General features: G+C 27.4%; 1 protein-coding gene across 1 annotated transcript; it reads left to right on the top strand.

The window, feature by feature from the left end:
• Window positions 1-14: 14 nt before the first annotated feature.
• Window positions 15-11,583, top strand: LOC107439007 (COMM domain-containing protein 9). Its single transcript, XM_016051462.4, has 5 exons — window positions 15-301; window positions 3,782-3,913; window positions 7,922-8,096; window positions 8,193-8,296; window positions 10,632-11,583. The coding sequence occupies exons 1-5, from the start codon at window positions 254-256 to the stop codon at window positions 10,770-10,772; spliced, it is 600 nt and encodes a 199-aa protein (XP_015906948.2). The 5' UTR covers window positions 15-253; the 3' UTR covers window positions 10,773-11,583.
• The last annotated feature ends 71 nt before the right edge of the window (window positions 11,584-11,654 follow it).

The following is an 11,654-nucleotide window of genomic DNA, read 5'->3' as shown; positions in this document are numbered from 1 at the left end:
ATAAGAAAGCCTGCTTGGATAAAAGCTTATAAAAATTGAAGGTTCTGATAAGTGAACTTTTTAACCTTAAAAAGTTTTCTTTTTACACTGATGTATTACATTTTTTCTTAAACTGAGAAAAACGGTGGAAATCGTTTTTAAATTTCAATATTTCCTATAAAAATTTTTTTTAGTGGGCGTCGCAAGTGAATGTAAATAAACAAAAATTGAAGTAATTAACTATGTTTTTGTAATTATAGTTGATATATTCGAAATGGCAAGTCTGCAAATAAACTTTGATATTCTTCTTCTGTTGCTGAAAGTAATGAAATATATCATCTTAATACATTTTACTAGTTTCTGTATAAATTCCGAAAATTTATCTTTTCTCTCTAATATCCTTTTTTTTTTTTTTTTTTTAAACTTTCAAATAAACTTAAATCTAAATATGTATATAAATGTTTAGATATCTATCTCTAAGTTCTAGTTTCATCGAATATCTATGTAACTTCCGTATCCTAAATTTCTTTATGTGTACGGAAAATAAAATGTACTTTTAAGCTAATGTTGTACATTGAGGCGATATGTGTAGAACTTACTAATATGTGTTTATAAGTGTAAAGTTTCTATAAAAATTCTTTAGAACTTCATGTTTCTTACTACTTCTAAATTTTTCACCACATCCAAAATTTTTTTTAAGAAATCAGTGAAGTTACCGAAAAAAGATAATTTTTTAGAGTTTTTTTATTACTTTGCATTATTACGGTTAGTGGGAAGATTTCCGTATCGGTGCCTGCTCCAAAGTAATTCACTAATTTTAGCGATTTGTGTGCATTAACCGACAAAAGACTAAAAAGAAAAAAAAATCACAAGAGAAAGTCATCTTGTAGCGACCTCCTGGCTAACTTCCATATAACTCTTCTTTTTTTTTTTTTTTAAATTTTTGCCAGTTTAAAATTTTTTTGCACTTTATCTAATCTAGGTGGCATAAACAGATACTAGAGATGAACTTAGCTCTCTTTTTGAGGTTTGAGCCTGGAGAATTTTAATTCAAGCCCCAGAGACATAGGGCCAGAGATATACGCCAGATAAAGGCGAAATTTTACCACCTCGTCACTTGGCCTTTGATGTCTAATTATTAAATTAAAATTGGAACTGGTAAATTAAAACCTTTTCTATCTCTAACTTGTAAAAGAGAAAACAAAGAGAAGAACTGAATCAACTGAAACTCCAAGATGACTAAAATAAAAATTAAATTTGAAAGTCAAATTCATAAAGTAAATAAAATCATTTGACAATTAGTGCTAGCCTCATAAAGCAAAAGCACCAAACAGAAGTAACAGATCGCTGTAAATTTAAAATGTAATGTAATGTAATTTTTTTTAATTCTCAGTAACTCAACCAAGCATTTGTTTCAAAGTAGTTAAAAAGTTTATGAAAATTTTATCATGAATCAAGCTTGCCCGATCCTGAAAACTTTTCTCAATAAATGAGCCTGAGGCCTTCTCATGTCTCTAACAGGTACCCATACAGAAATATTCATCGGTTCATACAGATATGCTGGGTATTAACTGGTCACTAGATATTAATTATTAATTATGATGAAATACAGGTCTCAATTATGCTAAACAAAATAATTTAGCTGAAAAATATTTTACAAGTGTGAAACATTAGGTTAAATTTGTTATGAAAGTGATTTTAACAATATTCATTTTTTGTGAGAATTGACTGATATTTTTACACCCACCTTTACACTGAAACATCCAACATTCTCTGTAATTTTGTCACTAGTTCTATTTACATTAGTAGTAATAATTATGTTGACTTCTATTAATCAAAGCAGGGTTTAAAAAAAAATTTTTTTTTGGGGTGAGTTTTATTAGTTTTTTTTTTTTTTTTTGGTTTTTTTTATTTAAGATATTACCTAGTTTAACACTTTTTTGGGGTGAAATTTCAATTTTTAAATCAAAAGGGAACAATTTTAGATCAAAAGAAAACTTTCATAGGAAAATACTGAATTAAAATGAAGAGAATAGCTTTAATTTTAAATAAATGCTTTAATTTTAATTAATTTAATGTAGTACCATCTTTTTATGAATGAAAAACATAATATTGGAGTCAAGGAGATAGGTTGTTTTCTGCTTTATTTATTTGTTTTTAAATGTTTACGTTATAGTTCCTTTTTCTTTTTGTGAATTCAAGATGTTTTGCAGACAAACTAACTACATAACTGTTTATTTATTAATTTCTTAATAGCTTTTTCAAATTGCTCTTAAAACTATGTGTTTAGAATTCGTTTTGTTGTGATCACTAAAATAATTAAACAATCATGTAAACTTTTATTAAATGAAATTTATTCTGCAAAATAAGTTAACGTAAATTTCATTATAGTCAGTATTTTATCATGGTTTGAAATTTAATGAATTTTTATATTTAAATTATTATTTTGTAGCATTAATATATAACTACTAACAAAATATTTTAATTTATCCACATGTATATTTTATGACACAAAAATATTCTTTTGAAAAGAATTAAGAAATTCTATTTTTGATATTTTGTTAGAATTACTTACATATGCTTATTTTATTCCTATTTGGAAACTTATTTATTGAAGAGATAAAAAATACATTTATTCGTGCCTGTACTCTGCACCTGTTCAATTGAAAGCAAATATCAAAAAAGCTTAAATTATTGTTTTTAAAAAATAGATTTTTTTTTTAATGAAGCAGGAAAATTTTTTATATTAATTCAAAGTTACTAACATATTTATCGAAATACACTAAGTTTTGAAAGTAGGATTATGTATCTTTGTGTATTATGCATTAATATTTATTATATATTTATAAGTTAAATAAAAAATAACAATTGATATAAGGGCATATTTTGAATATGTTTATAAAAAACACCATTTGAGTGCAGGTTTTATTGTTTTCTTTTTTAAAAAAGAACACTCAGGTTTTTTTAGGTTTGTGGGTAGTTCAAAAATTTCGAATCAAAGTGCTACTTAATTTGATGGTAAAATGCAATCTAATTATAGATTCATTTTGCAGTTATGGCGTATATTTATGTGGTTATCATCTTTTTTTCTTTATAGCAATTGTTTTCATAAATCAATTTCTGATTATACTTCTTTAAAGTAATTGCACGTTTTGATCAAAAATGTTCTAGTCAAGTAGAGGAATATTGGAGAGCCTGTAGTTTGATGACCGAACAAATGGCATTTGATAATAAAAGTCAAAAATATTGTCATAAACCCTTACATCACAAATAAAGGAAGGGGAAAAAAATCTTAACTCTAGTTTTTACTTATATGCATTCCATGTTGTTAAAAATAAACTGAATCAGTATCTGCTGCATTTAGTAACTGTTAATTGATTTTAAATATTTAATTCTGATAAAAAATTTAAATTGCTTTATTTTTAAATTAGTATGGGATTCTCTAAAAAAAGGTTATAATTTTGAAGCTTTTTTTAAGAGTGTTTGAAAAAATTCAGTTAATTTTAGAAGTCTTAAAATCTAAACATTTTTTAGGATAGTGGTGTTGGCATTTTCTTGTATGTGTGAAATTTTATGGTTGGTATTGCTTGAAAAAAAAAAAAAGAATTTAAATCAAATTTTTAAATAACTTCAACTACATAAATACAAAAATAATAGTTAAAAATTGAAAAGGAATTTGACTTACTTTTAAGAAATATATTCTCAATACTTTCATATTTTATTTTAAAATAACTTACTTCTTAAAAATGACTTTTATTAAACCTTTTTTATATGACTTATTTTATGTACTATTCTCTTTTAGGCATCTTCAAAGCAGCAAGTTTTAGATATTGTTGAAAATGCTTTTAAATATCGAGAAAAAGAATTACCTCCTAATCAAATTTTAAAACCTGTTGCAGATTCTTTTGAAGTAGATACAACAGAAGCTTCAAAGGTAAATATATTCTTTATTTGTTCATTAACTATTAGAAAAATAAATTATTTATGTGAAAAGGCATTTTTATTAGAAATAAAGACAATATTTTTATTTTTTTACCAAGCTATCCAGTCATAACTTTTCAAACTTAAATTTGAACCTTTTGTTTTGGGTGATTTTTCTTATTGATTCATGTGATTAAAATCATCAATTTAAATCATAATTGTAATCACAAAATTGTATTTCAAAAAAGGATTTTATCAAGTCATTAAATTAAAGAACCAAGATTTAGATGATACAGCCAATGCTTAATATTGTCCAAACTAAAGTGAAGGTTATAATGCGAGTTGTATCGAGAGTTTATAAAAGTACCAAATAACCCTTAATAAAAGTTGCCATAATTTTAACACTGCAGTTTGATACTTTAATAAGAATTTTAAACTAGCACTATAAATGATAAAATGCAACATAATAATGTAAGTAAAAATACTGTTTAAAATGTAGTCCGAGTATGCTGGTAATGAGCAGGCATTTTGTATTAATCACATACATCCTATTCCAGCAAAGTCTATAAATTCCAATAAATGAGATGTGAATACAACATATTTTAGCTCTAAAATAAGCTTCCTAAAGAACTAATATTTTTCAAAAATTGAGAATGAATTTTCAAACTAAAAAAGTATGATATATATATTTATTGTACCCTTTGAAATGAAATTTACAGTTATTGCGAATGTACCTATCCTTTTAACCTGCTGAATGCATGTGAGATTCGGTGCCAATTGCGACACGATGCTGTAACTTTTTGGGTTATGAAGTAATCCATATTTTACCATTTCTTACTGTAAATCACGATCCCTTAAGATAAGAATGTTAAGAGTTGTGTCACTCTTCTTTCTTTCAAAGGGATTATTGGATGTTTCATAGTTACATCAAAAGAATGCTATGAGGTTCTTCTATTGGGAGGTCATATTAAAAAGTGCAGATTTTATATTACATTTAAGTAAAATTAGCAAAAAATAGAAGAATTTTAAAAATTCAGGAATTTCTTTTGATTATGAAGACTCAGAATTTTAACTACATATCAATACAGTGGGTGATCGGTTAACGAACATAATCCGTTCCAAGATTATGTTCGCTATCCGAATTGTTCGTTAACCGATCATCGATTCACCATAGACTTCCATGTGAAATCGATTAATTCATTCAGGAGATCCAAAAAATTAAATTTTAAAAAATTTATAATTTCTTAGTAAGTTTCTTAAAAAATAATACATGCATACAATCTTGCATATTAATCAGTCCTTTTCATTTTATGCTTATGGGGCGTTGAAGAACATGTCCAATGTCGATTGCTTTTCTCTCTTTCTCAAGATTTTCCGGAAGTAATTAATAGCATTGTCGTTGTAAAGATCCCCAACCCTACTGACATCAGCTTAGTTTGGGTGCCATTCTAAGACCATTGCTCTGACATCCTCCCACTTTTTCAAAAGATCTTTAATGGCAGATGTCGGCATTGGTCCTCTTTCATCTTCCTCTTGTTCAGACATTTCGCTGTGTTTCTTGGTGTTCTTCATTCAAAATTTCTTGGAGTTCTTCTGTCGTCAGTTCATCTTCATGTCCCCATTATGAGCTCTTCTATGTCATCCTCATTCACCTCCAATTCCAGATCTCTAGCAGTTGTCAAAATTTCAGAGGTGTCTCCCTGATCACCTCCGTCTCCTTGAACGAAGAATGGACACAGCTTCCGCCAAGCAGAAATCAACTGCCGCTGTGTGATTTCTGACCACGCCTTTTGAATGATACGAATAGGTTCAAGAATGTCAAATTTTTCTTTCCAAAACTATTTTAAAGTCATTGTTGAGGAGAATTGGCTTGCTTCAAAACACCGACGAAACAGCGCGCGAGTGTACAATTTCTTGAAAGCAGCAATAACCTCCTGATCCATCGGCTGAATCAGCGAAGTCGTATTAAGAGGTAAAAACTGAACTGTCAGCCAGGGAAAGTCTGTCAGCAAATTATCTTCAAGATCCTTTGGATGTCCTGGTGCATTGCCCAATAGCAGCAGTGCTTTCAACGGCAAGTCATTGGTATCAAGATAGTCCCTGATGCTAGGGGCACAAACTAGACATTCCTTGAAAAGATATTGTGTGACCAATGCCCTCTGATTCGATCCCCACATTACTGTCAGTTTGCTCTTAGTTATGGAATTTTTTTGAATGCTCTGGGATTCTCAGAGTGCTAAACGAGAAGTGGTTTAACTTCATATCACCACTAGCGTTAGCTCCCTAAAGTAACGTCAATTGGTATTTCATAGGTTTATGCCCAGGAAAACTTTTCTCATCTTTCGTGATGTAGGTACAATTCGACATGCGCTTCCAAAACAAAGCAGTTTCATCACAATTAAATATTTGTTGTGGACGATACCCTTCTGTTTCAATGAATTCTTGAAATTTGAGACAGTTCTTCTCAACTGCTTCTTCATCTGCACTAGCAGACTCACCATGCATTAATACATCTTTAATTCCAGACCTTTTTTTAAACTTTGTAAACCAGCCAGTGGTAGCCTTGAATTCTAACTCCTCGGATGACGAACCTGGAGTTTGTTCTTTCAATTTCTCACAAATTTCTCTAGCCTTCTCTTGAATGATAGGCTTACTAGTTACATCTCGTTTCATTTCCCGTTCATTTATCCAAACTAAAAGCAACCTTTCCATTTATCATGAATGGCACTTCTTTGCTTCGCAGATGTGATTTTCGTTACTCCTTCATTCTCCATAATTCAAGTTTCATTTAGTAATTATCAATACTAAGCATGCTTTAAACATTTCTCCTTTCAGTGATCTTATTTTGTATGCAAAATGATAATAAATGTTTAATATTAATTTTTTTTAAGGTCGAGAAGTGTTCGTTAGAATTCGTTTTGTTCATTATCCGAATATGTGTTCGTTGTCCGACAAAAAATCTTTCCTGAAAGTGTTCGTTATCCGAACACAAAAATCTTTCGAGAAAGTGTTCGTTAACCGATTTGTTCGTTGACCGATCTGTTCGTTAACCGATCACCCACTGTACCTGTTTTCTCCAACTATAATTTAGACGTGCCGAAGGGATTAAAGACTTGCTGAAAGTAAAAGAAAAAATATGTGTAGAGATTTACCTGGGCATGATTACGAATAATACCCTTCAAGAGGGTCCTTTTCTGGGATTTTTTTTTTTCACGTTTCTTTTGGGCCAATACCTGGAAATTTTTTTTTTCACTCAAATAGATTTTGAGTTTTAAAATATTCACCTATAAAAATAATTTGATTAGCTTTGATTTATAAAAAATGTATTAAATTGTCTACAATTCTTCTCCGATTGCAACAACCAATACATTAAGTTTATAGATTCGAAATTAGTGTAGTGTTCATTAAAAAAGTCATATTTACTGTTCATTCTAATCTGACATCAGAAATTATTTGTTTCTTTTTTGTCTTCCCCAATACTCTTAAAAAAACAAGTGTGGACATTTTTTGGAAACAAATACTTACCTTACAAAAATATAGTGTTGCAAAGATAAAAGAAAAAGTAATGAAATTGTAGGGAAAAATATGGATTTTTTATACAACTGTATTATGTATTTGCGCATTTTAATAGTGTTAGTAAAATTATGGTGCATATGTAACTTTGTAACAGTTTATTGATATATACTTTTTTAATTCATTTTCATTTAAAACTATGCAGGCATGAAATTAACTATTTCCTTTTCAAAACATAAAATGTCAATGTTTCATCTTTTTAAAAGCTTTGTTTCTATGCATCATGGAATTTTACACTAGATTTAAAAATAAATTCACTAAAAAATTAAACTTAAATTCAAATTAACCCTATTAAAACTTGTAAAATATAGTACATAACTATTACTCCTATTTATTGCACATTATTTTACAGCTTAAGATGTTTATAAAAAGATTTGTCTTTATATATTTAATATTACCAAGCTTATGAATTATTCAGTGTAGTACTAATTTTTGCATTTTGTTTTAGTTATTTTCTGCATTGGGTGATTTCATTAAATTCATATTATTTAATGGATACTCTACTTATGAAAGCATTATATCACTTTTTCCTGAAGATTTTCATAAAAACCTACGGGACTTAGTATCAAAAATATTCATTGAAAAATTTTCATCATGGAAGACAGCAACAATAACTAACTCAGGTTTATTATTATTATTTTATTTTAGAAATTAAGTTTTCTCTACAGAGGATCAATATTATTGTATTAAAAAAATGAGTAAATCATTTTTCCTTCCAGTGTCAGTGCCAAGACTAGTTGAATATGACTGGAGAGTTGATTTAAAAATGGCATCTGGAAAGATTGCTAGGATGAGTGAGCCAACATGTATTTTAAATTTGAAGGTACTATTCATTATTGATTTCTGGAGCATATCTTTATGACCTAAGTTTCTAAACTGGTTTTTTAACCTTCATGACCTTGTACTTTTAAATATTTCTTTAACCTTTTTGACTCCCTGGTTCGCATTGGGCTGTTACAGGAATGCTTCTTACTTTAATATGCTATCTTTAGGTGTTCAATTTCTGAACTATTATTCTTCCTGCTGAAATAAAGTTCATTGTTATGAAATTTATACAATAGTTTTATAAGGTATTATGTAATAAAATATGCATTTTAATTTTAATACAAACTACAAAATTATGAGAAAATATTTTTAGACTCAGCCATAAAGAAATTAATCAGAAACAATATCTTTTGATGGCAATATCATACAACAAGCTTTGTTTATTTAAATATTTTTTTTTTTAATCCTTGATTATAAAAAAAATTTTGAAAAAAGAAATTCTTTAATTTAAAAGTGTGCAAAAATTTTTTTTATGAAACTGTTTAAAATTTGAATTGATTTTCATAGTTTTAAAATTTATTCTAAATATATTACTCTGTTTATTAGTTTTAATTAATTATTATTGGTGTGCAATAAATTCCAATTCTTATAAAATGACTATTTTGAAAAATACTTTTGGAATTTTCAGATTCAAATAAAGAAAAAGTTCAATAAAAATAACTGTAAAAAGTAATCTGTATGTAAACAATTTACATCTAGATTATTCAAATACCCTCTTTTTATAGTGTTTTTGTGACAATAGGCTTATTTAAAAGAAGTACAATGTTTGACCTGTACCTATTTATTTACACATTTGATATTATTCTCTATACAAGTGAAGTATTGCATCCTATGAACTTTTTTTTTTATGCTGAATCAAACTAATGGTTCAAAAGTTGGATTTTTATGGATAAGAAGTACTATTTTTGAATCATACTTATTTGCATTTTTGACATTGCTATTTGGACAGTGACTTTGCTTATGTGCTATAGCGTGTCAAATATGTAAAATTCAGAGATGGATTTAAAAAAAAAAAAAAATTAAGCATCTCCTGGTATATCTTAAATTTGTTTCAGGCTAGTAAAACTGCAAAAGTTTTCAGAAAATAGTGATCAGCGCAGTTCATATTTGAACAACAAAGTAATAAGTGTTTAGCTTACCCTCCTTTTTTTGTTTGTGTCCTAATCTGAATTCCCTAAAAAGTTCATTATTGTTAATAATGTAAACTTGTGCAGCACAGTATAAAATAAAAAGTTTACATTAATATTTTATTTGATTGTTACGTTGATGCTGGGATGCAATTTTAATCTTTTAAAATGCATATTTTAAATATTCTAAATAATAAGCACAGATTTATTGAGTTACAAAATTACTCTCTAAAGAGTATTAAGATTAGTATTCTTCAAAATATATGGGGAAATCCAATATGGAAAATATCTTCCCGATCTAAGGACTGGTAAAATAAATTTGACTCCATTTTAATTCGATTCCTTCATAATTTTTCAACTATTTATATGAATCAAAAAAGTTTAGTGTGCATCAATTTATTTTGATTATTCAAAGAGCATTAAAAAAATATTTTTTAATAATTTATTATTATTTGATTTAATAACAATTAAAAGAATTTTAACTGCAAGGTGTAAAAATTATATAATCTTAAATTATGTAATTTTAAAATGTCAAAATTTAAATGAAATAAAGTTAAATAGTTTGAGTCAATAATTAAATTCCTGTAAATAGTTTCAGAGATATGACAAAGTACATGAAAAGTATAAATATCATTGAGAGGTCTTAATTTGTGGGACTATACTGTCTGCTTTAATTAACTAGCAGAATTAAAGGTTTCTGTATGAATCATTAAAATTGCATCTTGTGTGAAAATCTGATCATTAACTTGTATGTTATATAGAGTGTAATATTTTTTACTTTGTACACCTTTTTTTTTTTTTTTTCTTTTTGAAGCCAGTACATGTTATCAACAACTACTGAGGTTTTATTTTGTCAATGTGATTTGTATGTCTGCAATTCATTATAAAAATATAAAATTATTTTAAAATAACTTATAATTTACACATCTAACAATTAAAAACTAGATTTAGTAATAATTTGGGAATAATGTGTATATTTTACAAATTTTATGTATAGGAAAACAAATACATGTAATTAGCCTAGAGCTTTATCTATGGGATTTTAATGAAATTATTGTAATTGTATTTGCTTCACTTTTAAAATAAAATGTAATTAATAAAAAAAATTAAAAATAGAGTTACACCACTTTTACAATTAATGACACAACTATTAGTGCTGGTTTTAATTTTCATTACATTTAATTAATATATATTATTTTATTTCAGGTACTTGATCCTGTTTATCCTGAAAATCAGCCTGATCACCTTCAAACTCTAAATGTGGAACTGAGTAAAGAGAAATTGGATACAATGCTTCATGGCCTAGGACGTATTAGAGATCAATTATCCGCTGTTTCTAAGAAATAAATGTATATTCCAATTAGTCAATTAAAATATTCTAATTGACAATTGCAAAAAAATATATATAGTTTTTCTAATTAAAATCTGTATGAGTCTTCATAACCTAATTACTTGATGAAAATTTGCATAGCAGTTGATATGGTAAAAGATTCAGAGGATTCTGTTATCATTCTTCACTTATGTGCACTTAGTATCATTAAGCTATTATTAGGTTCATAAAAGTGGCTGAAACCGAAGACTTTTAAGAGGATACTAAGTAAGATCATGGACAATTAAATGGCAGAACTTTCTAGGAAATCAATATCAACTTGTGGAAGAAGTTTATAACAAATATTTCGGTTTTGTATCATCAAATTATTAGAAGATTTAACACAACATTATTATATATGTTAGTAAAATATTAAAGCCAATGTACTTGAATGATTATTTAAGTACTTTTGTTATGAAAACATTCCTTTCAGATGGTTTTTCTACGCAATAATTTGTTACCACTTAATAGGTCTAAAGCAAAACTTCTTTCAAAGATAAAAAGCAAAGTCTTCTCTTTGCTTTTTTAACAAACTTGTGGATTTATATATTCTTTAACATAATATACCAAAGGCTTGAGATTTTGACTGTTTTTAAATAATTATTTGCTATTGTTTGTTTGAGGAGGGGAAGTTTTTTTGGCCTACAATGCAAAAAGTGATCAAAAAGAAAAAGTTTGGGAACCATTGCTCTAGCTCCAATCGAGTAATCTAGATCATGTTCATTAGTGCACCGTGAAATTGTATCCACAATCTTCTATTTAATTAATTAAAAAATCTTTGAAAATTAAGTTTTATTTTTTTAATTTGTCTCCATTATTTATGAGAAATAAAAATATTTATTTTTATGAATTTAAGACTA

This window comes from Parasteatoda tepidariorum, chromosome 3, assembly GCF_982258835.1.
Source record: "Parasteatoda tepidariorum strain Cologne lab strain chromosome 3, Ptep-v5.0, whole genome shotgun sequence".
NCBI lineage: Eukaryota > Metazoa > Arthropoda > Arachnida > Araneae > Theridiidae > Parasteatoda > Parasteatoda tepidariorum.
The sequence above is the reverse complement of the archived record's forward strand: the minus strand, read 5'-3'. Positions and strand labels throughout refer to the sequence as shown.

Coding starts and splice junctions, on each gene's coding strand:
- LOC107439007 (XM_016051462.4), top strand. CDS start 254: ATGGCAAGTCTGCAAATAAACTTTGATATTCTTCTTCTGTTGCTGAAA. Junction 302..3,781: donor TTCTTCTTCTGTTGCTGAAA/GTAATGAAATAT, acceptor ATTCTCTTTTAG/GCATCTTCAAAGCAGCAAGT. Junction 3,914..7,921: donor ATACAACAGAAGCTTCAAAG/GTAAATATATTC, acceptor ATTTTGTTTTAG/TTATTTTCTGCATTGGGTGA.